Source organism: Telopea speciosissima, chromosome 10 (genome assembly GCF_018873765.1).
Source record: "Telopea speciosissima isolate NSW1024214 ecotype Mountain lineage chromosome 10, Tspe_v1, whole genome shotgun sequence".
Classification (NCBI taxonomy): domain Eukaryota; kingdom Viridiplantae; phylum Streptophyta; class Magnoliopsida; order Proteales; family Proteaceae; genus Telopea; species Telopea speciosissima.
In genome coordinates this window covers 46987558-47015319 of record NC_057925.1, presented here as the reverse complement: position 1 = coordinate 47015319, position 27762 = coordinate 46987558, and the positions used below count along the sequence as shown (strand labels likewise).

General features: G+C 40.9%; 1 protein-coding gene across 2 annotated transcripts; it reads right to left on the bottom strand.

The window, feature by feature from the left end:
* Window positions 1–180: 180 nt before the first annotated feature.
* Window positions 181–27762, bottom strand: LOC122642573 (sodium/hydrogen exchanger 4-like). 2 transcript variants are annotated; one of them, XM_043836087.1, is made up of 14 exons: window positions 27458–27762; window positions 16531–16649; window positions 16335–16432; window positions 16091–16150; window positions 15919–15965; window positions 15636–15830; window positions 3057–3103; window positions 2873–2939; window positions 2181–2281; window positions 1859–1960; window positions 1383–1524; window positions 1202–1264; window positions 1015–1098; window positions 181–477 (listed from the first exon to the last, which is right to left on the bottom strand). In XM_043836087.1, exons 1-14 carry the CDS (start codon window positions 27611–27613, stop codon window positions 214–216), a joined length of 1545 nt encoding a protein of 514 aa, XP_043692022.1. In that variant the 5' UTR covers window positions 27614–27762; the 3' UTR covers window positions 181–213. The 2 variants fall into 2 exon arrangements, with proteins under 2 accessions (XP_043692022.1, XP_043692024.1); XM_043836089.1 differs by lacking the exon at window positions 16091–16150 and having other exon boundaries at window positions 27458–27761.

The following is a 27762-nucleotide window of genomic DNA, read 5'->3' as shown; positions in this document are numbered from 1 at the left end:
CACTGTATAAACATTTAGAAGCTATACTTGATGAAGTTAAGATTGTAATTGCTTCTCATTAAGGATTTAAAGTCTTATGAAGCAGTTATTATCGTATACTTATATACACCTCAGGACATCCACATCAGTATCTCCTCTTGACCTTACATCACTAATTACAGCTACCTGAGTGTTTCTACAAAGTGAAAATGGCTTACCAACACCTGTCTTGTATCATCGGCATGGCCCACCAAATATTGGTCTCATGTAGGCATTGTCGAACTTCCGCCAATAGAAGTGTATGGTGTATACAGGCCTTTCTATTAACATAGATAAGCTCTCTGCACGTGAAAAGTTGGTCGAGGAAGATTCTTCAAAGTTGCGCAAAGGAACCTTGAGCTCGTCATTGTGGGAATCTGGATCTTGATGGTGGTTGTTTTCCATTGCATGATGAGGAAGTAGTACATTTATAAGTGGCTTTGTCAGGAATCCAAACACCTGCAGTAGAACTTTCACTCTAGTAAGAAACTGAAAAATTAGGAATGGAAGATCCAACATGCATCAGACACATCTAAATATCTGATTGGCAAATATGCCATGATAGATTCCTAAGGCTCCGTTTGGTAGCAAAGGAAGTGGAGATAAATATTTTCACTTTTTATGAAATATATTTCACTTCCTATAGAAATATATGCATTTCCCTTGCAATCAAATACCAAAAGTGATTTTTCTGTAAAATATGTTTCACTTCCTATGAAAATATTTGCTTCTCCCTTGAAACCAAACAGAGCCCTTATTAACATGTTGAGGCCAAATCATTTGTCAGGACTCTTTGGAGTAAGTTCCCTGGCTTGGACAGGGCATTTAGTTCATGTCGCTATTCCCGGCTCCAAGGGAGAAGGGGAGAATACATTCGATGGAATAATTTAACATTTTTTTGGGGGGAGGGGGAAGCTTAGTGCCATTTACCCAGATTTAAATTACAGTTAAATCATTGAATGAGAAAAAGTAACCTTTCCAGGATCACATACTTACCAGTGTAGTGAAGAGTACAACAATGACAGTGCTGGTAACCATTGTAGCATGAACTGGATTCCATGTAATGCCTGAGAATGTGAACTTAAGAGGCCAAGATGAAAAACACCACAATTAAATGTTTAGTAGATTGTATTTTCAATCAATCATTTCATCCCATGTATGCTTTTCACCAAACAGCACTCACCTGACTGAAAGCCAGAGCAATAGAGACAGCACCTCTCATAAGACCAGCCCACCAAATTACAATCTATACAGAATAGGTCACATAGTTAGATAAAGCATTACATGGAATCCATCAAATTGTATTTTACTTTGCCCATCATTGTTCATAATGGTTCTCAATGAATAAAAATCGATATAGCCACCTGATGTTTGAATGTAATTGGTGTTCTCTCAGCCCTTCTATTCATATAGTTAGATAAAGCAGACAGAGGAAACACAAATGCAGCACGTCCAAGCAATATCAGAAAGATTAGGGTACAACATATTCCCACTGATGTCTTGAAGCTGAAATAAAGAAAAAGGAAGTGAAGAAAAACAAATTTATATATATGGATAATATTTTACTTGTACAAAATTCTGTGTGAACATTTATGGCCAAGTTACAAGCATAATGAAGATTTTAGTTATCTTATTCCAAGAATGCCAATGTATTAAATCAATAACTCTGTTCAAAGATGAAATAAAAGTCTCCACTGTTCATCATGCTACAGACCGAACTACCAAGAGCAGATTCATACATATAATGCTAATATAGTGGGGTTGGACCCTAACAGTGCATACAGATGATCCTAAGCATCAATTGATCTAAGATTTCACCGTCTGGAAGTCGAATTTGTACCTTGTCTTGCTCATTTTCCATTTTTCGATGTCAATAGAATCCATTCCCACATAAAGAAAGATGAAAGTTTCTGCAATGAACGACATTGTTGCAAATATGTGCCTGAAAATGAAGAGGCATTTTGATGTATCATCAGCCCATCTTTGAAATAATTCGTAGACTAAATCCAGCTACTGAGACAAAGACCAATGATAAAAGCATCACAGTCCAGCAGCTAAGATTCACCAAATAGTACAAAAAATAGCTCAGATACGTCATAATTCACAAAGCATATCTAGAAGAATAGAAGTTCCTAGATGCCACAATATTTGTTCATACTTGCCTGGTTGTGATTCTTGAATTTTCAGTTACATTATACCATGCATAATGTGACATCACAATCCCACAGAAGAAGACCGTAAGAATCCCACTAAGCTGTAGCAGCTGCACAAAGAAAACCCAGTTAAGGACTTTGATTTGATGATCTTTAATGTCTTCTCTTCTATAAGCTTGCCAAGCAGAATCTCACAAAATTTCATACAATTAGATACTAAATGCACGACTGACAACACGCATACATTAGGGAAATGTACAAGGATGCATTTGATAATGATAACCTCATAAAATATAAAGCTGCTCACCCATTCACCTTCCATGTTTCACACATACACCAGCAGGACTTTAACAACAAATAAGCAGGATATATAACTGCCTATTGAAAAGAGGGAAAAGAAAGTTCAATTAGATGGGATTAAGCAGCATAATATTGTAATCAGCTTCCCTTCTCCAATCCAACCAATAACCCACATCAAATGGAGTCCTATGTCCGCACACATGGAAAGTACATGAGTTAGAAGCATACAGTTTTTGGTTGCACCACACCCTAAATTTTAGGCCCTACATGCTTTCTCATTCAGAAGTTTACTGCTTGAGACAAAATACAATTCGACAGTAACTTCTTAGGTTTGGATGGATGCAAAAGTGTTATGGACTGGAAACAAAAAGTTCATGCATTCTGCAATCATCAAGTATTACCTCAGCGAGCATGTAGGACAGATATGCCATTAGAACCATTAGAGCGATTTCACGATCAGTTGAATGCCTGGAACAAATATACAGTATCAATATGGGAGGTTTCTTGCACAATATGGCAATCAATTGTTGCAACAGACATATAAATAAATAGATTTCCAGGAAGTCCTTCAAATTAATCACTTACCTACCAAAGTATAAGGATTTAAAAGCATATGCAGTCAATAGGCCAGTCTACAAGAGATAACAAACAAGTCAACAACAATGGTGAAATACAAAGAAATATACCTTGCAGGAGATCCTTCCATTACGAAAATCAGTCCCTTCTGATTTTGTAACTTGGGTTATTAATGGAGGCGTCTATCCAATGTGCCCAAATCAAATATTTAATGTTCATAATTCTAACTAACCAAGGCAAAATTAAGACAATTTCCAAACAGACATTTTAAACAGTTTGACAACTGCATCTAATAAAACGAAATTCTAGGAATGGCCTTGCCATGAAAATCAGCAACTTTTAGGATATAGAACCTTCATGTTAGACTTAATTGTATGATCTATTCATAGCATTATCTGGCTCACCTTCTGAATAAGGCATAAAAGCAACCATAAGGGGAAATTCCATCCACTGTGAGTGGGGCAAGGAAGCAAAGTTCTGGTTACCACAATATTTCACCATAGAAGTCACCAGATCACAATGTTGGTATGCCCTCAAGGGCTATGCAGTCATATTCTCTATATAAGATGCACCAGATCAGACCAAATGCCAACTATGATTTTCCTCTTAAAGATTGTTGGTGGTACATTCTCAGTCTTCCAAAGAGACCCAATCTCTTAGGAATTTAGACAAATCCAATATTATGAGCTACGCTAAAAGATCACCTGGATTTGGCTAAACCCTTTTAGTCATTTTAATCAAGAAAAAATATATTATACTGAATGATTAGATTTATAAAGAAGAAAGAAATTGTGCACTGTGAATCAGCACAACAGCTACCTAACGAATACCCTATTTTTTTTAATATATTCTTATATTTACCAAAATATACTTTACATGCGAGGATAACATAGTTGTCAAGGTGGCAAGGTGACCCAAGGCGTATTGAACACATAGTGCAGATGGCAATGACTGTGTCTTAGTTGTCATTGTTGTCAACACAATGCATATTGTGTTAGAGTTTATGTGTTAGGGGCATATTTGTCTATGTTTCTATTATAGGTCATAGAGTTGTAATTTTCCCTGTTTATTTCTTTTTTATCTTTTACCTCCTTAAGGAGACCTTTGTAATTCCTAAAGAATTATTAGTGAAGTAAATAGGAGTTAGGAGAGTTCTCTCCCTAACTCACAATTTCCCTCTCAACTCTTCTCCTTCTCTTCTTCTTCTCTTCCAAACTCTCACATCTCCTGACTTGCTAGAATCAGTTCTTATCTAATTTGTAACTTGGTATCTGAGCTGGTTTGAGAGTCAACCAAGCTCATTTTCCTCTTCTAGATAAAAGGGTTCTACTAGAGGCTATACAATGTGAGATACTTTACATAGAAGATTTAATCGAGGTTTATCTTCTAAACTAAGCCTTAATGGAGCAGTTTTTCTGGGATTTGTTGAAGAAGATCGAAGTTCATTGAAGCTCCACCTGTTCTACTGCAGTTTCTGCTAGGCCTGCCTTGTTCTCTTCGATTCTTCTTCATCCCATTATCATTTGAAGTGGGACCAGCATTGTTAGAGTTGTCCAGGGGTCCTCTTTCAAACCCCCAAGGTCTCGGTTGTTGATGTTGAAGGGTTGAAGCCTGCAACTCATCTCTGTGCATCCTCCCTAGTACTGCCAGTTCTTCTCTTCAATCACCTTCTACCACCTTTCTCTCTCTCTCTCTCGGCTTCTCCCTTTTTTGTTTTTTTTTTTCTTCTTCTCATCCATGTAAGGGGGCAGCACTAATGAGGTAATCAAAGAATCCAATGATTTAGTTGCTGCCCTCCTCCCATACTACCTTTTTTTATTAAAAATTCTGTTCGAAATCTGCTGGAACCATACCTGCGATATTGGAGCTTTCCAGAATTTTTCGGAGATCTGATTTCTATCAGTAAAGAAGGCTGATCCTCCATTGTTGGAGACTCCTATGCGCCCTTTTCCAGCCCCTTTCTACCCTATTCCATCGTCCTCCTTCCCTTTTTTCTTTTTCTCCATCATTCATTAACCTTTCCAGTCCCTACCCTAATCGATCTCAACTTGTCAGGGTTTTTCAAAACTTTGACTCCAATCGATTTTAGGGTTTCCCTTTTCAGATGCAGCTGATTTTTTGGGGGTGATTCCCTACTACTACAAACCCTACTCGACCTAAGTTCGGACCCGTTCTGATAGCTGGATTTGATCCTACAGGAAAAACTTTCTTAACCTGCTAATTTGGTTACCTGCTAAAAACCCTGACAATACCCTGACTCCAATTGAAATTAGGGTTACAGGTTTCAGTTTTTGCTGATTTTTGGAGGGCTGATTACTTCCATTACTAGGACCACTTGACCTCAATCTTGCACCTATCCAAGTTTTCTAGAAGACCCCTCCCCAATCAATCTCTATTTTTCAGGGTTTTCCAAAACCCTTACATTAATCGATTTTTTGGGTCAGGGTTACCTGCTGCTTCTGGAGTTTTTGGAGGTGTTTCTACCATCAAGAGAGGCAATCTACTTTAATTATTCATGGCTTAAAGAAGTATTTTACCTAAGATAGCTGCTGCCCTATTTTTTCTGCACTTTTTGGTGTTTCTCCCATTTGAAGATCAAGTCTCAAATCCTACAAGAGATTGGGTGTTCGTATTGGAGATCCATTCCAGCAGCTGTGGACAACATCTATGCTAAGAAATCATCACACTTTGCATCAACAGATTTTTTAAGTCCCCTTCCCCTAATCAATCTCAATTTCAGGGTTTTCCAAAACCCGAACAAAAATCTATTTTAGGGTTAGGGTTGTCTATCAAGCTAATTTTTTTAGGAGAGTCTTATACATATCAGAGGAGTATTAAACCCAAATTTCAGTATCATTCTTGGAGTTTTTTTGAAAAAAATTCAGATTCACACTTATGGCTCGATTTCTTCAATTATCAACCTATTTTTTATTGGTTCCTATGTGGCTGGCTGCTTCAACTACTTATGGATCTGTCGGATTATTTATCTTAAATTTGCTGGTTCTATTGAGCTTTACTACATACCTTGCTGGTTCTATTGATTAGCTTCTGTAAGCATGATTGGTTGACATGTTAGTATGTTACTGCTACCTTTATATGGAGTACTGCTGCCCTATTATTGAGACTCAGTATCCTACTATTGGAGATCAAATTTCTTTCATTATTGAAGACTCGAATCTACTACCCTGGAGATCAGCTTATTTGGGATTACAACAGTGTGTTCCAAGGTTATTGGTTGCAACTACGAACCTCTTCAGTTATGTGAAGCTTTTCTAGTCATATCCAGCTTACTTTGGAGCTTGATCCTAGCATTGTTCACTAATTCAGATCTGATCTAAGTTTTTTGTTGAAGCTTCTTACATCAATTGCTGTCCAGATATCTTCGTCAGTCCTATTTCGCATGTGGGAGTTTGTACATTGGAGTTTTTGCACACTTGTTCGTCCTTGTTTGAAGATTGGAGCTTTTCTTTACTTCAAATCAGCTCTGTATACTTATCAGATTTGAATATTGGAGTTAGGAGTTTCTCCCCTGCAGGAGTTTCCATAAAAAGTGTTTGTTTGATCGTTTGAAGATGGTTGAAAATTTATATGTTGCATTGTTTTACTCCGTAATTCATTATCCCACTGCTCTTTTCACTTCACCACCTTCCAAAACATACCTTTGGCATATACCCATAACCACTTTGGACGATAATGGTATTCTCTAATATGCCATTTCTTCCTTTTCCATTTCCCTTAGCACCTTTTTTGGAAAATTATGGAATATTATGCTTTTACCCTATCACTTACATCATCTCTGTTATGTCCACGTGTACTACTACACGTGAGGGGGAGATTATGTACAGTACACCTACAGACATTGTAGAAGCAGAACTTGTGGGAACACTTGGTGCAATACATAGAAAGTCAGAGTTTCCACCATTGCCATTGGGTATCTCCTTTGTTATGGGGGTTGAGTTTGCCGTAAGGGGGAGATTGAAGTATTAAAGTATTAAAGATGTTTGGTTATTGCTTGCCTATATGAGGATCTACAATTGGGTTGATCATTTCTGCTGCCTGATTTATTTGTTTCCGCTGCTTGCTACCCTAGTTGCTTATCTTCAAGATTATTAGTCAGAGATTCATCACTGGACAGCTGTTGAAGATTGGTGAAAGTTTGTTGATCAAGTCTGCCCAGGTTTTGAAGATCTATTTTTCAAGTTCTTGAAGGTTTATTTGGGAGTTGCATTCATCTGTCAAGGTGGATTCTGCTGTAACTTAGTTTCTTCCCATTTTGTTCGAGTTGGGAATTAGTACCTTGTATGCGCCAACTTGAGGGGGAGTGTCAAACAAGTAGTGCAATAATAGTCTATTGGGTCAATCAGTCATTCAGTACAGGAAGACCCCCTAAGAGAAAGTTCACATTCCTTGTTGCCTTAGGACAAGGGATGACTACCTTAGGACAAGGGACAGCTACCCTAGTACATCCTGCCAAAGAGATGGCTACCTTAGGGCTTTAGGGACATATGAACATTAGCCGTTTGCATTATTATAGAGTTCTTTTTTTCTTTTTAGTTCAAGCTGGATCTTCTTTCTTTACTTATTTGTATAATCCAGTATGAGGGGGAGTGTTGAAATATGTAATCCAGAATACCGTGGGGGTATTCTGATCCTTTTGGGGTAATTTTATTCTTATGTTATTAAGTATAAGTCGGCTATGTGGGTTTTAGTCCCACATCGCCTATTTCAGTCCCTTTGTAACTTTTCCCTCTATTATAAATAGAGAGGCATACCTATCAATGAATCTAAGTCATTCTCTCTTTCTAACCCATGATTCTCCCAACAGATAGATCTAAGTCTCTAGGTCCATTAGATAGGACATGTTTGGATGGTATAAGCCCTAGGTCTAGTTTAAGTCATTGGGCCTTTGGATCCACTTGGGCCCATTGCCCATGGCCCATGGCCCATGGCCCATGGCCCAAACTTAATTCTAAAGAAGAGTCCTAGAGCCCAATTAATATTTATATATATAATAATGATCGTGCATAGGCGTGAATTATTTGGATAGTGACTTACTCCAATTCGTCATGAAGTGGGCATGGGTAATAACGGCGCGGGCCTTGCGGATTCTCGAAATGAGGGAATTCCAATAATACACCATCATAGACGAATTTCCCCCTTTCTTTGTCGATGAACCTATCCTCGACGACTTTCCTTGAGTCACGATCGACAGTCTTGTGAGATGGCTTGAGTATCATGGCCCACAACACATGAGCTTAATACGCTCCCCCTCCTACACACGAGGTTCAACCGGCCAAGAAAGTTAGACCGGGTTTTAAACCGGGTTATTGAGCACGGTTTTAACAGATCCACTGTTCCTTTTCATATTATGCATTCTGATGTTTGGGGACCCGCTCCCACTACCTCTTTGTCGGGATACCGTTATTTTGTTTAATTTGTTGATGACTACACCCACACCACTTGGACCTTTTTAATGAAACAAAAGAGTGATGTTTGTGATGCTTTTAAGAACTTCTATTAGTTAATTGTTACTCAATTTGGTACCTGCATCCAGATAGTCCGTTCAGATAAAGGGGGGGAGTACATGTATGGGGGGCTCCAACAGTTTTTTATTGATAATGGTATTATCCACCAAATTGCATGTGTTGATACACCTCAACAGAATGGGGTGGCTGAAAGAAAAAACCACCATCTGTTGGAGGTCACTAGGAGTCTTCTTTTTGGCATGCATGTTCTCAAGACTTTTTGGGCTGATGCTCTCCTTGCTGCTGCCTTTCTTATCAATAGGATGCCAACTCTGCTTCTTGGCTCCAACTCCCCTCTGGGAACTCTTCTTCCCCAGGCATCTACCTTTTCTCTTCCTCCCAAGGTCTTTGGGGGTGTGTGCTATGTCCATGTCAATAAATCGCCTAGGTCTAAGCTTGATCCCAAGGCCCTCAAATGCCTTTTCCTTAGCTATTCCTCTTCTACCAAGGGGTATAAGTGTTATCATCCCTCTTCCCGAAGACGCTTTCTCTCCAAAGATGTCACCTTCTTTAAGTCTATTCCCTTCTTCACTCCTTCTCATCAGCATCCCCTTCAGGGGAGAATAGTTGGAATGAAGAGGATGTTGATATCCCTTTCCTCCTACCTTTGCCTACTTCCCCATTTCTGTTTGATATTGGGAAACCTAAAGAAGGGGCTTCTAAAGAAGGGACTGTTGATACTGATGATCAAGGGGCAGTTGTTGATATTAGTTCTGGTAATGGGAAAGATTACCACATTCAGTACAAAAAAGGTGAATGCTTGAAGAGTAAAGGAAAGAAGACCTGCCAAGAGCCTTCTTTGGAGCCACATCCTGAGCTCCATCCTCCTCAATTAGGTGATGATCTTCCTTCTGATCTAGATCTCCCAATTGCTACTAGAAAGGGAAAAAGTGCTTGCACTAATCCTATTGCCCAGTTTGTTTCCTATGATGCTATCTCCCCTACAGGTCTTGCCTTTACCACTGCTCTCTCATCTGCCACTATTCCCAAGAATCTTACTGAGGCTATATCTGACCCAAAATGGAAGAAGGCCATATCAGAGGAAATGATGGCTCTTGAGAAGAATGGTTCATGGACACTTGTTGATCTCCCCAGGGGCAAAGTTCCAATTGGATGCAGGTGGGTCTATACAATCAAGTATCGATCAGATGGTACAGTGGACAGATATAAGGCTCGGTTGGTAGCCAAAGGGTATAGTCAAGTTTATGGCATTGATTATCAAGAGACTTTCGCTCCCATAGCCAAGCACAACTCAATCAGAGTCCTCCTATCAGTGGCAGCCAACAAAGATTGGCCATTATATCAATTAGATGTGAAGAATGCTTTTCTTCATGGTGATCTAGAAGAGGAGGTGTATATGCAACCTCCACCTGGCTTCAAGTCTCCTTCAGCAGAAGGGAAGGTTTGCCTCCTCAAGAAGGCACTTTATGGACTCAAATAGCCACCCAAAGCTTGGTTTGAAAGGTTTCGAAAGGCCATTCTAAGGAATGGATATTCCCAGAGTCAGGCTGACCACACCTTGTTTATCCGAAGAGGAAATGATACAGTCACTACTCTTATTGTTTATGTTGATGATATTGTTGTAACTAGACATGACACAGATGAGATAAAGAGGTTAAAATCTTACCTGGCCGAACAGTTTGAAATTAAGGATCTTGGACTCTTGAAGTATTTCTTGGGGATTGAAGTATCAAGGTCAAAGAAGGGCATCAATATTTTCCAGCGGAAGTTTGTTCTGGACAGGAATATTGGGATGTAAACCAGCCAACTCCCCAATTGATCAAAATCACAAACTTAGTGAAGACTGTGGTTCTCCTCTTGTAGATGCAGGGAAATACTAGAGGTTGGTTAGGAAATTAATCTCTCTCTCCTTAACACGGAGTTTTGCAGTTAGAATGGTGAGTTAGTTCATGCATGCTCCCAAAAGTAGACACCTAGATGTTGTCTATCGCATTATCAGGTACTTGAAATCTTCTCTAGGAAAAGGCCTTCTATATGCCAGACATAGTCACTTGAGGATAGAGGGCTACACTGATGTAAATTGGGCTGGTTCTATTTCTGACAGACGATCTACATCCGGTTACTGTACCCTTGTGGGTGGTAATCTTGTTACATGGAGAAGTAAGAAACAACCAGTTGTTGCTAGATCCAGCGCGGAGGCTGAATTTAGAGCCATGGCTCGTGGGGTGTATGAACTCATTTGGTTTAGGCGTTTGGTTCAAGAATTGGGGTTCGACTATGAGGGACCCATGCGGCTCTATTGTGACAACAAAGCTGCTATAAGTATTGCTCATAATCCCGTGCAACATGACCGAACAAAGCACATTGAAGTTGATAGGCACTTCATCAAAGAGAAGCTGGATTCAGGTTGCATTTGTACCCCATTTGTGAAGACCGGTGATCAACTGGCAGACATTTTCACCAAAGGTCTCATCCCTAACCAGTTCAGTACTCTTCTATGCAAGCTGGGAATGTATGACATTTATTCTCCTGCTTGAGGGGGTGTGTTAGAGGCATATTTGTCTATGTTTCTATTATAAGTCATAGAGTTGTAATTTTCCCTTTTTATTCCTTTTTATCTTTTACCTCCTTAAGGAGGCCTTTGTAATTCCTAAAGAATTATTAGTGAAGTAAATATGAGTTAGGAGAGTTCTCTACCTAACTCACGATTTCCCCCTCAACTCTTCTCCTTCTCTTCTTCTTCCTTTTCTTCTTCTCTTCCAAACTCTCACATCTCCTTACTTGCTAGAATCAATTCATATCTAACTTGTAACTTATTGGTGCATCACATACAGTGTATAGATAGCATTCTGGATGAGTTGGCAGACTTCAGGCAGTGACTGAATAGTGTCCCAGCATCCCCAGTAGTTTTGATAGTGTTCACAGTGGCAGTGACATCATTACAGGGGTTTGGCAATGTATATAGAGGTCCCATAGTGTTTGGGAGTCATCCAAGGGCATTTCTGTCACCTTCAAACATGGACAGTCAGTACAGGGGCATTTCTGTAATTTTACAAAGTATTGATGGTCTAGACAGGGGTATTTTGATCATTTGACAGTATTATGACATGTGGCAGTGATGTTGGAGCATCCGGGCTTATGTGGCAGCATGAGATTGTTCATCGCAGGTTTATATAGTGCCTGGCAGGCTTCAGCAGCCTTGGATGAATGTTGTATGCCTTGGAAATTGTGATTTGATAGGATCAGACACTGGCAGCGTGTTCGTCGGCATTTTCGAAGATTCTAAAGGCATAACTGGGCGAAGCAATCCACATGAATATTGTAGCTCGTCAAGTCTTCTTCAAAACGCAACTGGAATCGCGCAATTTCGAGTTCGAGCGGCGAAGTTATAGTGATTCCCGTTTGGTCGCCTAAAATGAAAGGTATTTTAGGCAATCCAAATTGTTTTTGGGTTCCCTGAGAAAATCAGCAAGGATCTTGCTGATGTGGCCAGTTTGGTAATGCTCCTCCTCATGGATATGTGGCCTCAAACGGCGCTCAAATCGGAGGTAAAACGAAGAAGTTTTGGCCTAGATTCCATTTCGGGCTCTCTGGTAGGCTGTGAGTGCAGAGGATTCCGATCGATAAGACAAGGTTCAACTGGAATTTTGAAATTTGAATAAACGGTCAGATTGATATAGCTCCCGTAGACCCTTGTGATCCCTGATCACGTGCAGCGCCAGCATAAGAGACATGCCCGAGAGATTCCTTTTTATTGGTAAAGATCTCCTTGAGTTGATGAAATGCAGTCAAAAGAGATCCGACGGATGAAAGTGTTTCCCGCCTCCACCGACAGAATCAACGGCCTAGATGTGGCCGTATCTGACGCGACAATCAGATGGTAAAACGTCGCCTGCTACCTCTGCCCTCAGATGGCTGTGTACGTTAATCGGGATTCCTATTTGGCTTCTCAGATTGGTTCGTTGACCAAGCACTGATCCAGTCAGACTGATTAACTGACATTAGATCTGACGGTTTGATTGGCCCAAATTTCGTGCACCCCGTAGTCCCTATGATTCCGTGTATGCTCGCGCACGCGTGCACCATCAACCAAGATTCCATTTCAAGCTCCACAGTTCGCCCAACTTCAAAACTCGATATCTCCCTCATCCGGAGGCCAAATGAGATGTTCCAAATTGGGTTTTTCTCATCTCTCCGAGCTCTATCCTCTGGTATGAAGAGAACACACTGGTTGCAGCCTCCGTGGAGCGGAAATCACAGAAACCCCTTCTCCCCTTGTTGGTAAGCATTAATCCTATCCCTTACCCTTGCTTTTGTGTGTATGGTGTTCCATTAATGGTCCCAGCAAGGTAGGATGCATTTATTGATGTTTTTATGAGTGGATAATGCATTGAAAGAGAAGACAAAAAAAAAAAAAAAAAGAAAGGCATAGAAGAAGGAAAGGGGCAGGAGAAAAGAACAAGGAAGTTGGAAGCTCATCTCATATTCGGTGGAGATCTAGTGCAAAAAGAAAGAAAGGAAAAAGGAAAGAAAAGAAAAAGAAAAAAAAAAAGGAAAAGGGAGGAAGACAGCGGTTTCCTATACTGCCAGGAGCCACTCCAGGACTCCAATGACAGTGCACACTTGAAGATTCCAGCTCTCCATCAAATTGGGAGAAGTTGAAGATTCCAGTGAACCACCAGAGTTGCCAGACTCCATCTCTGGATACCAGAAATCAGAGACACTGCATGGTTGTGAGAATTTCTATCTCTTGACTTTGTAATTTTTATATTTCGGTATTCATTGTATATGCTAGCAGTAGGGATGCACATTGAGGCCTATGCTAGATGTGGTTTGACTGTAGGGCATTGTTATAAGTCCAATTATTTATGTGAGTTGTCCAGTTGCATCTAGACACAGTATAGGTTACCAGTGGGTGCTAGGAAGCCATTGGGGGTAACACCCTTGTCTCTATACTTAGGGGTTGAAGCAGGTTAGATGTCTTGAGTCATGGGTGTGACTGAGACATCATCTGCCGTGGGTGCGGCCTCTCAATTTCATGCTGGGAAAATTAGTATTGAGTAGATGCTGAGATCTGACTGACCATTACTCCGTGCAAGTAGGCAAACTGTCGAAGCACGTATTTTTGTATGTTGTGGATGCTTTCTTGCTTTGGTTAGAAGTGCTTTTCTGTAGGATGGGCGTACACACCTGGTAGAGCCTTTGAAAGTCATGTTGGGGTGTGTATGTGTATGTATGCCAGCATGTGAGGTCATCCAGCCGTGGTTGAGTTAGTGTGCTTGAGTGAGGGATCTCTAGCAATTGACATAGCAGCTCTTAGCATCATTGTGATCTTCAGCTCTTGGCAGCAGGGGTTGTGAGTGTAGTTGTGTGTATCTGAGTTAGGGTTGTCAGATTGTGCACGGTGGTATGATTGTGCATTTGAGAGGATTACATTAGTGACTGTGCAGAGTGTTTGGGATATAAATAGTTGAACTGTGAACTGAACCGATTGAGGGAAAAGTTTTTTAGTCCACTGATTCACACCCCTCTCAGTGGCCATCATTGTTCAAAAAGGCGGTGGAGGGGTGTCTAAGCGCTTAGTCGACAACGCGCCCACCTAGGCGTTGCTTAGGCGACCAAGGCGCCCAAGTGTTATTTTTTATTTCCCCGCTTTTTTAACATTATTTATTATGCTACAATTTGTACCTTATATCATCAAAAATCAACATTAAGTCACATCAATTTATAAAAATCATTATTAAGCCACATCAAGTCATCAAAAATCAACATAGAGATAGAACACAACAGAACTAAAGAAACAAGCTATTAGAAGTTTGAAACAATCAAAACATACATTTGGTTTATATGTTCTTGGAATTGGTCATTTTCAAGTATACCTAGTCTGACATTTGGTTTATACTGTTCTTAGAAAATATGATCTTATCAATAAGTAATTAACTTGCTCTCGATTTAGAGGAAATGTTCTTGTTCTCTAATAAATTTATTGATCAAATGATTTTATTCTACATAAGACTTTTTGTATTAGGTAGAGCACAAAACCAGTTTTCCAACAAATCCAAGATTGTTTAAATTTGATTTATATTGAAGGAGTTATGTTCCGGTAAAACTTTATTTGGTGTACACGAATGTTGTCAAAGCGCTCTAAATGAAAAAAAAATTTAAAATCTTTTGGTTTTTAGCAATGTTTTACCATATTAAGATTTATGGAATTTTTAGATTTGAGAAAAACCCAACATTAGAAAGTTGAAAATTTCACCTACCACTAAAAATCCAGTTTTTGTCCTTGAACTGGAGGGTTGACTTTTTAAGTTTTTGTCCTTTTGGAATATGATTTTTTAATTATTTTTATTAGATTAAAAAAGGGGGTTATTAGCTTATTTATGAATAACATCTTAAGTAAATGGAATAACAAAACATAGCATGACAGAACCTAGCTCGATACCAATTAAATCAGTGCAAGGCGGCCTACAATAAGACCCTATTATCAGATCAGATCATCACATGACAGAAGTCCCCCCTCCCCCAATTAGTGACTAGTCCTCAAATGTGTTTCCTGGTGGTGACCTAGAAGACCTTTTCCCTTCATAAATATCATATTACATTTACAGATTTACTATGTAATATTATGCCATATATACTAATCCATAAGATATCTTCTTTCTTTTTGTGTGTGTGTTGGGGGGGGGGGGAGGGGGAGGGGAACTCACTGCTACCCAACGTCCCTGGGGAACTCACTGCTACCCAACGTCCCTGGTCCCCCCTCCATATTAAATCTAAAAATTTTCATGAGGAAAATCACCCACTACCTCTAAAAGATGAAAAACCATATAGAATAGAGTATGTACATACTATAGAAAAGTGCATCGATTTACATTAGGGCTCTTATTTTGGGTTATAGTTTTGCCAAAAAGGATGGCCCAGAATTTAGAGAGTTGAACTTACTGCGCATGTGACCAATTGCACAACATCCATGTAATAGTTTGAGAGGTCATAAGCATTAAATGTTTAACGCATACATATCACATATCAGTGAGTCATTGTGCATGGTATAGATGGGCGGAGAGAAAGACGAGAGAGGAAAACAAGAATCTGGACTTACAGCAACTCCAAGAACAGTGCTTGCTAAAAATAGGTAGAGGAAGTCTCCAAATACATAAACCGCTGCCCAAACATCAAGTTTAGAAATATCTAGTTCCCGGACTGCATTGAAGAGAACAACTGATGTTGCATCATTCACCACTCCTTCCCCAAAAACTATGCTATAGAGTAGAGGAGTCTCATCTTGATTCAAGACCTACATTACATTTGAATGTAATACATGATTATACACACAGACTTGAAAGAAACTTGAAACCAGTTGTGAGTTAAATGGTCTACCCAACCTGTAGCGTACAGACAGTATCAGTTGATGAGAATATTGTTCCAATTCCTGAATCCAAATAACAATAAATTCAATTGCAACCAAAGAGTTATTCGTCAGATAAAATACGGAGCGGTTATTACAGAATGCAATATAACATACTCAGGTAAGATAGGGAGTTACTAGAGCCACACCAAGATACTCCTGCACAACCAGCCCAGAAAAGCCGAATTTTGGAAACAGCCACTGGCTGCCTAGATTAAGAGTAACAAGTGAGGGTTTAGAAGCAAATCCAACAGGGCAATTTTTTTTTTTTTTTTTTTTTGGGTGTGGGGGGGGGGGGGGAAGGGTGGCATATGGCAACAATAACTATTAAATGAACCTCCTATTTCTCAGGGAATTCACAGAGAACTAAGTAATTGATAGCTTCAATATTACCAGCTGCTATGATGGCTGAAGAAATAAAAACACCGACCACTCCAAATAGCATGATAGTTATAAAGTTACGGAAGAACTGCTTCTTCTTAACCAGAAATCTGTGGATAGATGAGTACAACTGAGCAAACCATTCACAACAAGAAAGAAATTGGCTCTCCTCATGTATAATATGCAATTTCTTAGTGGATGCGCTTACCCAGCATTGAAGATTATGGGTGGAAGAAGATATATAAAGAATAATTCTTCATTAAATCTTACGATGTGAGAATTTGTACCCTTGCTCCAAAGCAAGATTATGGTTCCAGTAAGGCATCCCTGAGTTAAAATGGAAAAAGGAGGGCATGGATGATCATATAAGATATACATAAGCACTGGATCTTCCAAATCAGAATCCAAAAATCCATTTGCTAGTACACTGGAAACAAAATTTCAGCAAAAAAAAAAATTCTTCAGGTTTTGAGCATGACAATCAACAAGGGCAGCTTAGTCAGTGACTAAAATGTTTTGCTCACATAATCCAACGTATAAGGGTTCATGGGAGAGAAGTCCTCAAAACTAAGAGAGAGAGAGAGGTCCGACAAGTGATGATGCTCTCAATCTCACAGTGTTGAGTTATGTGACCCTATAAGGGTATTTTTGGGTTTTTCACTTGCTTATTCCCTGTTATTAGCATAGTCGGCTGTACAGGATATTCTTGTAATTCTATCTTATTAGATAAAAATGAAGGGGCTGAGTGAACAAACAATTCACTCAAGCCATTCTCTTAATTTCTGTCTTGCTAACATGGTATCGGAGCAGGACCCTAAAACCCTATCCTGATCCAAGTCCAAAAACCCACCTCCTTCCCTCCATCTTTTTTCTCTTCTTCCCTCCTCTCTTCGATCTTCTTTCTCCTCTTCTTCTTGGTTCTTTCCCTTCACCTTAGGGCAGCACTAATGAGGTGATCTTACGATCTAGTTACTGCCCTTAAAACCACCTCATTTTCTTCATGACATAAACCACATCTATGCCCGATAGTTGCTGCCCTTCTCTTTGCGATTTTGAAGTTTTCCAAGTTTTGAAGATTCGGCCTCGATACCTGCTGTAGGATGATCTTCCCTTGATTGGAGCTTACTTTGCAACCCTAACCAGCAACTATCAACCTTTCCCATTCCTTCTTTGCTGGTTCTAACCTCTAATCGATCTTTTTTCTCAGTTTTTTGTTCAAAAAATCTAACTCCAATCAATTTCTGGGTTAGGGCTGCTGGGCTGCCTATTGTTGTGCTTCTTTTGGAACTATTTTCTACCATCACAAGCCTCTCTCAACCTCAGTTTCAGCCCTTGTTTGTGCATCTTTTGAGAGATCTCTGTTTTTCCCTTTCTTGAGATCAATTTTCTCTCATATCAATCTCAAGGTTCTTGGTTCTTAGTGGCCGACTCTATTGGGTCATTGCTCGTTCCCTTCATCGTTTGGCTGCACCAATGACAGGTTCAGAGTCCTCTTCAGTAATCTCTGGGCTTGATGGACAATCCCGGACAGATTTCTTCCCTTAGCTGCTCCTATCAAACTCGATGGCACAAATTACCTCAAGTGGTCTTGGACTACCTACTTGACAATTGCTGGTCCTGGCCTTACTGGCCATATCCTTGGGACTAACCCCATGCCGGCTGAAATTGGTGCTCCGCAAGAGAAGTGGATGTCACATGATGTTATGGTGATGTCCTATTTGATCCACTCTATGCAACTAGATTTGTCTGACAATTTTTTGCTTCTAGAGACAACCCACCAAATCTGGAGTGCTGCCACGAAGACTTATGGACGCGTTGGGAATGATGCTCAGGTGTATGAGATTCGCAAGAAGGCCCATGACACCACTCAAAAGGAGCTATCTGTTTCGGCGTACTATGCTGCCCTCAAAAGCTTGTGGCAGCAATTGGATCATTACTCCTACGATCAGCCTTCTACACCTGCTGATATTGCTGCCTACCGCAAACACGTCGACAAAATCTGTGTATACAACTCCCTGGCAGGTCTGAATGTGGAGTATGACCCTATTCGCATGCAAGTGCTGAGCCGCTCTCTCTTCCCTATACTAAAGCAGTCCTTCACTTTGATTCATACCGAGAAGACTCGTCGAGCTGCGATGTTACATGCTCATACTGTTGATAGGTCTGCCCTCCAAATTACTTCCAGTCCCACTTCCATTACCATTACTGATGATGGTAATGTTGCCTCCAAGGAGCCTATCGAGTGTGAACACTGCAACAAACCTTATCACACCAAGGCTCAATGCTGAAAGTTACATGGGAAGCCTGCTGATTTTGAGGTCAAACGGGGCCATGTGAAGTCCAAACTCAAGGCCAACCTTACGAAGTCTTCTGCTGCCGCCGCTACTGCCCCTTCTACTAACATTGGGCACTCAGGATGAACTCTTGGCTTTCCGTCGCATGCTACAGGCCTCTTCCGCTACACCAACCACGACATCTGCACCTGCTACCCCTTCTAGTTCTCACTTTGCCTCAAATATTCCAGTCAGTAGTCATTGTGCATCGGATGTCTCTGTTCCTTAGATTATCGACTCCGGTGCCACTGACCACATGACTGGTTCTTCCCATATGTTTCACCGGTATTCTCACTCTTCTGGCATGGATAGTGTTAGAGTAGCTAATGGTTCTCTTTCTCCTATTTATGGGAAGGATTCCATTTGTTGCTCTTCGACCCTTACATTAAATTTTGTTTTGCATGTTCGTTCTTTTTCTACCAATCTTCTTTCCATTAGTAGTCTAACTAAAGATTTGAACTGCAAAGTAACTTTCTTTCCCTCTCATTGTGTCATACAGGATATGGTGAAAGGCCACACGATCGGGGGTGGTAAGGTACATGGTGGTCTCTACATACTCGACACGGGTCAGACTTGTCCACCGTCAGCTTCATCCCTACCTCATCAGTTACATTCAGCCACTTCTTCGGATCTCCATCTATGGCATTGTCGGCTTGGTCACCCTCTTCTTCGAACTTTAGCTTTTCTGTTTCCTTAGCTAGTTAAAAATTTTAAAAAGGATGAGTTTTTATGTGAAGCCTGTGATTTGGCTAAACAGACTCGTTCCACTTACTCTCCCTTAAATAAAAGAAGTATTTCTCCCTTTACTTTAGTTCATACTGATGTGTGGGGCCATGCCCATTGTGTTTCTATTTCTAGCCATAGATGGTTTGTTTCCTTTATTGACTATTTTACTAGGACCACTTGAGTGTATATAATGCAGCACAAGAATAAGAAAATTTTGCGGAGTGATAATGGCAGGGAATACATGGAAGATCAGTTCCAAAATAATTTTACTGAAAATGGCATCCTTCATCAGACCAGTTGTGTAGACACACCGGCCTAGAATGGAGTGGCTGAAAGAAAAAATAGGCACCTTCTGGAAGTGGCTCAAGCAATTATGTTTGCACGGTAGGTTCCTCCTCAATATTGAAGTGATGCTATCCTCACCGATGCCTACCTCATTAATCGCATGCCTACTCCTGTTCTTGATGGTCGTGCCCCTTTTGACCTTCTTCAAGGTTCTTCCTCTTTTGTAGTTCCCCCAAAAGTATTTGGTTATGTTTGTTATGTTCACAACCATCATCTTCATTGCAAACTCGATCCTCGGAGAATTTGGTGTCTTTTCTTGGGCTACTCCGCCACCCAAAAAGGTTACAAATGTTATCATCCACCCACTCGGCATACATTTGTTACCATGGATATTATCTTCCATGAATCCCTGGCATATTATTCACAGCCACCTCTTCAAGGGGAGCATGATCCAGGGTTCGAAGAAGTGTCTGCTCTTCTACTGGTTTCTATTCAGGGGGAGCCTTCTTCTCCAGCACCTCCCACCTCAGTCTCCCGTATGATTCCTATTCAGGGGGAGCGTAGACCTGTAAGTCAGATTCATATTGATCAAGTCTATACCCAGAAGCACAAAGAGGAAGTTAAGACTACCACTTCTCCAATCGTCAGAGCTTGATCCAGATCCAGACCCTCCTACACCACTTGGTAAGGATCCTTCTCTTGATTTACCTATTGCTACCCGCAAAGACATTAGGTCTTGCACCCAACATCCCATCTCCAATTTTGTTTCCTATGATGCTTTGTCTCCTTCCTATCGTGCATTTGTGTTCTCTCTTTCCTCTTTTTCTATTCCTAAAAAACGGCAGGAGGCAATTGCAGATCCAAAGTGGAAAGCAGCTATGATGGAAGAGATGACGGCCTTATCCAAAAATGAGACATGGGAGCTGGTGGTTCTTCCTATAGGCAAGAAAACAGTTGGTTGCAAATGGATGTTTGTTGTCAAGCAGAAGCCAGATGAACTGTGGACAGATATAAGGCCAGACTTGTGGCCAAAGGCTTTACTCAGACCAATGGAATTGACTATTAGGAGACGTTTGCTCCAATTGCAAAGTTGAACACTGTTCGGGTTTTGCTGTCATATGCTGTCAATCTAGACTGGGATTTGCATCAATTGGATATGAAAAATGCATTCCTCCATGGAGAGCTAGAAGAGGAGGTTTACATGGAGGTTCCTCCATGTTTCTCTTGTGACAATACTAATGGGAAGGTTTGCAGGCTGAAGCGGGCATTATATGGGCTGAAGCAATCCCCTAGGACTTAGTTTGGAAGGTTTCATAAAGTAATGATCTCTATAGGATACAAACAGAGCAATGCGAATCACACCTTATTCATCAAGCGAAAAGGGGATAAGGTCACTCTTCTTATAGTCTATGTCGATGACATAGTTGTGACTGGTAATGATTCAGCTGAAGTTTCCCACCTGAAGGCCTTCTTGGGCCGAGAATTTGAAATAAAAGACCTAGGCCAACTCAGGTACTTCCTTGAGATTGAAGTTGCCCGTTTTTCCAAAGGCATTTTTCTCTCCCAAAGGAAATATGTTCTAGACCTACTCTCAGAGACTGGTTTGTTGGAATGTCATCCATATGACGCTCCTTTGGAGGCTACTACTCATCTGCAAGAGAAAGGATGGTGATCCGGTTGATAAGGGGCGATATCAACGATTAGTGGGAAAACTAATCTATCTCTCCCACACTAGACCAGACATTGCAGTTGTCGTAAGCTTGGTCCGTCAATTCATGCATGATCCCTACTCCACCCATATGGCTATTGTTCTTCGTATTCTCCATTACTTGAAGTCAGCTCCAAGAAAAGGGATTCTCCTGTCTCCGCATGATCATCTTCGCATTGAGGCTTACACAGATGCAGACTGGGGTGGTAACCCTGACAGGAAACCCATTTCAGGTTATTGTACTTTTGTGGGAGGTAACCTTGTCACATGGCGAAGTAAAAACAAAATGTGGTGGCAAGGTCCAATGCTGAAGCCGAATTCCGTGCTATGGCCCAGGGCATATGTGAGTTATTGTGGCTTCAGAGTTTACTCCATGATATTAGTGGTTCTGTTCATCTTCCAATGATGTTGTACTGTGACCACAAAGCAGCAATCAGCATTGCCCACAATCCAGTGCAACATGATCGAACCAAATATGTGGAGATCGACAAACACTACATCAAGGAGAAGTTAGAAAGTGGGCAGATTTGTATACCTTTTGTGAAGTCTAATGATCAACTTGTTGATGTCTTCACTAAAGGGCTAAGTGGAAAGTTATTTCATCCTAGTCTAGTCAAATTGGGCATGTGTGATATCTATGCCCCAACTTGAGGGGGAGTGTTGAGTTATGTAACCTTATAAGGGTATTTTTGGGTTTTTTACTTGCTTATTCCTTGTTATTAGCATAGTCGGCTGTACAAGGTATTCTTGTAATTTTACCTTATTATTGAAAGATATAAATGAAGGGACTGAGTGAACAAACAATTCACTCGAGCCATTCTCTTAATTTCTGTCTTGCTAACACACAGGTATTGGTTGCAGATTGTACTTTATAGAAAGAAAAAAAAAAATGGGAATTGTAATGGATAATCCACAACTTCAAAATTTAAACTCTCGGTTGATAGAGTAAAAAGACGTTGGATCTGTTCCACCTCATAAAGATAATCTTATCCCTACAAGATAGACAGAGTTCAATCAAACTCCAACTCTATATCTTGTAACTGTATTTTTGTAACGTTTGAAACATACTGATAAATACATTACAACCCCAATCGCTAAAAATGATAAGGGGAAGCATCCAATTCAAACTCAAGTTCTAACTTGGTATCAATTGCCGCTGACTAACGTCACCAAGAGCCATAACTAACTCAGACAACTCCGCCACCACCACTCACTCAACCCACAACTTATCTCTCCAACAAACATCGTCTCCCTGCTTCCAGTTAAACTCGATCGCACCAACAATCCATAGTTACCAAGGCGGGATGGCGACCATGGAGTTTTAGAGGGTCAAAAATCAAGGCAACACCGCCATGGCGGCAAGGCGCCCGCCTAGGCGACCAAGGAGCCTGGACGCCATGGCGTCGCCTTGATAACTATGCAACTATCTGCTCTGGAAATCCCAATTTCTGCCCCTTCATGCCTATGATTTCTACGGATATGTAGATGGCAGTAATCCACGCCTATCTCAAACCCTCTCTCCCTCACCCACTTCTTCATTCACCGACCCAACCCCTATTAATCCTGTCTACACCACATGGCGGGAACAAGATCAAATAATCCTAAGCTGGATTATTTCTTCCCTAACCGAGAGCGCCCTTGCACAGATCGTCGGTGCAACCTCCTCGCATGCTCCCTAGAGTACTCTTGAAAGAACTTATGCATGTCAGTCACAAGCTCGAGTGATGCAGCTGAAATATCAGCCTTTTCAACTGAAGAAAGGGACCTTAGCCATGGCGGAATACCTTCAACGCATCAAGAGCTTGGTTGATAACCTCGCTGCTGCCACGCAACCTGTCTCCGAACCAGATGTTGTCTTATACATCCTACAAGGACTCGGCTCAGACTATGATTCTTTTGCAACCTCAATCACCACTCGCCTTGAGCCATTAGCATTAGATGATTTCACTGGTTTGCTTCTCAGCCAGGAAATCCTGAAAGATCAGCGCGCTTCTCATTTGGATTTGCCAACCGTGGAAGCAAATGTTGCTGCCAAGAATTCCAGCAACTCATATCAACAAAATTCCAATTTCAGTTGGAGTCGTTGTTCATACAATCACAATGGAGCACGTTGTGGCCACAGAAACTATTACAACAATGCCAGTCGTGGTTCCAATAATGCTTATCAGCAGCATAATCCAGTACAATCAAATGGTGGTTCAGGCTGTCAAATATGCCATGAACAACCACAATGGAGCACGTTGTGGCCACAGAAACTATTACAACAATGCCAGTCGTGGTTCCAATAATGCTTATCAGCAGCATAATCCAGTACAATCAAATGGTGGTTCAGGCTGTCAAATATGCCATAGGACCAACCATACTGCAGCAACATGCTACAACTGGTTCAATCCTGACTATCATGCTCCTTCTCCACCATCCGGCTCAGCTCAATTAGAGGCCGTGCTCACGACCCCATTTGCATCATTTGACTCAGCCGGGTACCCAGACTTGGGTGCCACCCATCATATAACATCCGACCTGGGAAACATGAACATCGGCTCTCCTTATACAAGTTCTGACCAAGTTAGGATTGGAAATGGGGCAGGTTTGAATATCCAAAATACTGGAACCTCTCACATTCACTCTTCTTCCTTATACATGTAATCTTTGCATGTGCCTAAGATTACAAAAAATCTCTTGTCAGTAAGTAGATTTACTGCAGATAATAATGTAATCCTAAAATTTCATCCAAAGTGTTGTTATATGAAGGGTCCACGCACGGGGATCATGCTGCTCCAAGGAATGATTGAAGATGGTCTCTACCGTCTCCCTCATCCTCCAGTATCCACCACATCGCCACTGCTGCCCACCGTTCACATTGACGAAAGAGTTTCCAAGTCAGTTTGGCATGACCGACTAGGCCACCCTTCATCAAAGTGTCTGAACTCCATACTTCATCATTCATCTCTACCTCTTCATGCATCAACTTCTTCTACAGTATGCAGCTCTTGTCAAATGGGAAAAGCTCACAAACCTCCCTTTGGCGTAAATAAATCAGTAGCATCATCTCCATTTGAATTAGTACACTCAGATATATGGGGTCCTGCACCTTCTCCATCAGTGCAAGGATTTACATATTATATTTCTTTTATTGATGACTTCAATAGATTTACATGGATATTCCGGTTGTATTTTGATCTGAAGCTTTCTCTGTTTTTATGCAATTTAATTCTCATGTTCAGAATATTTCAAATGTAATCTGAAAATTTTCCAGTCAGATGGAGCACATGAGTACCAATCATTTGACTAGTATTTTATACAACATGGCATTATTCACCAATACTCCTACCCCCATACATCTGAGTAGAATGGAAGAGCAGAACGGAAGCGTCGACATATAGTCGACATGGGCTTAACACTTATGGCACGCGCATCAGTTCCTATGTGACACAGCTGTTTATTTGATAAATAGGCTACCAACTCCGGTGCTGAAGAATCAATCTCCTTATCAGGTGTTGTTTGGAAAGAAGGTGTTGTTTGGAAAGAACCTGATTACATGATGCTACGAACTTATGGCAGTGCATGCTATCCTTGGTTGAGACTATACGACAAATATAAATTGCAGTTTCAGTCCACCCAGTGTATATTCACTGGCTACATCAATGTTCATAAAGGGTACAAGTGCTATGACCCGTCATTGGGATGCACCTACATATCGTGCCATGCAACCTTTGATGAGGCGTGTTTTCCATGTGCTACTCCACAATCATCTACCCACAAACAAAACAACCAAGCCAACTCACCACCACTAGTTATCACCCATGACAACATCGTTCCCTTAATCCAATCGATCTTACAACCAGTCCAAAATAACCAACCTCATCAAACACCCCCATTGCCGAGCTTCCCTCCCATCTCCACTGAAACTACCTACCTACCAAATCATGACTCAACTGACCAAACCATAAAATGGATCACCTTCTCAACCGATTCCCTCTCTTCCACCGGTCCAACATTCAATGGTTACTAGACTTCGGTCTAGTGTAACCAAACCAGTTTCCAAACTCAACCTTATGGCTACCCAATATCACCTTTCATTAACATGTCTTACCCAAACCTCTCCCGATGATGTGGAACCCACTTCATTTACAGTGGCCTGCAAAGATCTAAAATGAAGAGAGGCCATGAGCGAAGAATCCAACGCTCTCTTGAGAAATGGGACATGACAGCTTGTACCTACCCAACCTTCAATGAATTTGGTTGGAAACAAATGGGTTTACAGGATCAAACACAATTCTGATGGATCAATTTCACGCTACAAAGCCCCACCAGTAGCAAAAGGATTTCATCAGCGTGAAGGGATTGACTACTTTGATACATTCAGTCCTGTCGTAAAGCCCAATACAATTAGGACTGTTCTCTCTATTGTTGTATCACATACTTGGGTACTACGCCAACTGAACATGCAAAATGCCTTTCTCAACAGGCACTTTAAGAAAATGTGTATATGTCACAGCCACAAGGATTCATTGATCCAAACTATCACAATTATGTTTGTCATTTAAGGCGTGCACTATATAGCCTAAAGCAAGTTCCACATGCCTGATCCAACAGACTTGGAACATTCTTGCTATCAATCGGATTCCATTCTTCCTCGTCAGATTCAGCACTCTGTGCACACAGCCAAATTCCATTTCATATATCTGCTTATATATGTTGACGACATAATTGTCATTGGTACAAGTTCAAGACATGTGCAGGAACTCATCAGCACTCTTGCCAATGAGTTTGCCATTACAGACCTTGGCGATTTACACTTGTTCCTTGGGATAGAGGCAACTTTAAGTTCACAAAGGTTACATTTGTCTCAAACCAAGTACGCTTTGGACCTACTTCATAAGGCCAAAATGGATGCAGCAAAACCGATGCCTACACCAAGTTCCACATCCTCTCTAGATCGTGGTACTAGGTCTGCTTTTGATGATCCCACTCTATATAGAAGTATCGTTGGAGCTCCACAATATTTGACTCTCACCTGGCCAGGTATCGCATTCTCTGTAAATAAAGTGTGTCAATTCATGCACACACCAACAGTGGATCACTGGGCTACAATTAAACGAATCCTTCAGTGTTTAAAGGATACTATAGACTTGGGGATCCAAATTCGGCCTTCACAACAATTTCAGCTTTATGCCTACACGAATGCAAACTGGGCTGACTGTCCATATGATAAGTGGATATTGTATATATCTTGGTGATAACCTAATTTCCTGGAGTTTTAAGAAGCAACACACAGTTGCAAGATCATCCACAGAGTTGGAATACAAAGGAGTAGCCAATGCATCAGCTGAATTATTATGGTTGCGTCAACTGCTACTTGATCTTGGGATTACTATCAAAGCACCAATGATTTACTGTGACAACATTGGGTCAACCTATCTAGCTGCAAATCCGTTATTTCATGTTCGTACAAAACACATAGAAATCGACTACCACTTTGTAAGGGAACAAGTGGTATCTAATTGTCTATATATTTTTGCTTTGTGCCAAGCCATGATCAGATAGCTGATATTCTAACCAAAGGGTTACCTGGACCACAGTTTAGAACTGTCAGAGACAAGCTCACCGTGTGCAAGCGGCCATTTCGCTTGAGGAGGCATGTAACGGATAATCCACAACTTCAAAATTTAAACTCTCATTTGATAAGAGTGAAAAGACGTTGGAGCTGTTCCACCTCTTGAGAATAATCTTATCCCTATAAGATAAGCAGAGTTCAATCAAACTCCAACTCTATCTCTTGTAACTGTATTTTTTTAACGTTTGAAACATACCGATAAATACATCACAACCCCAATCGCTAAGAACAATAAGGGGAAGAATCCAATTCAAACTCAAGTTCTAACTGGAATTTCTCAGTTACTTCGAATTTGAGAGTAATCTCTAGGAACACGAATCATGCAACCCCATTCCTAAGTCCTATTTGATGATTATAGACTTGATTAACCTACAATAAAACTACAGTAACACATTCTCTATCAGGAGTGGTCATTATGGTCAGTAATGAAGAATCAAAACGTGGGAAATGGGAACAGAGAGCTCACAATTAAAATAGCAGTGATGGACTCGTTGACCCATCGATTTTCCTCGAGCAAGTGGCCGATGACAATGCAGAGACAGAGCACAGCGACGAAAACCGACATGGAGACGACGTTGACATGATTGTCGGCGAGGTTTTGAGTGAGACCACCCGACCACATTGTCTTGAATTACAACTATTTCAGTATAACCCAACAAACCCAAAACAGAGGGATGAAATAAAAAGAAGAAGGAACAAAGGCAGAGGCTGGAAGCTGAAACGAAATCCTCCCCCGCTCCGGAAGACCAACACAAAGAGAGACAAGTGAAG

Excerpts from the sequence above, each read along its gene's own strand:
- LOC122642573 (XM_043836087.1), bottom strand. The coding sequence starts at position 27,613 with ATGTGGTCGGGTGGTCTCACTCAAAACCTCGCCGACAATCATGTCAAC. Across the intron at positions 16,433-16,530 it reads CCCATAATCTTCAATGCTGG|ATTTCTGGTTAAGAAGAAGC; the intron begins GTAAGCGCATCC and ends ATCTATCCACAG. Across the intron at positions 15,831-15,918 it reads ATACTGTCTGTACGCTACAG|GTCTTGAATCAAGATGAGAC; the intron begins GTTGGGTAGACC and ends AATGTAATGTAG.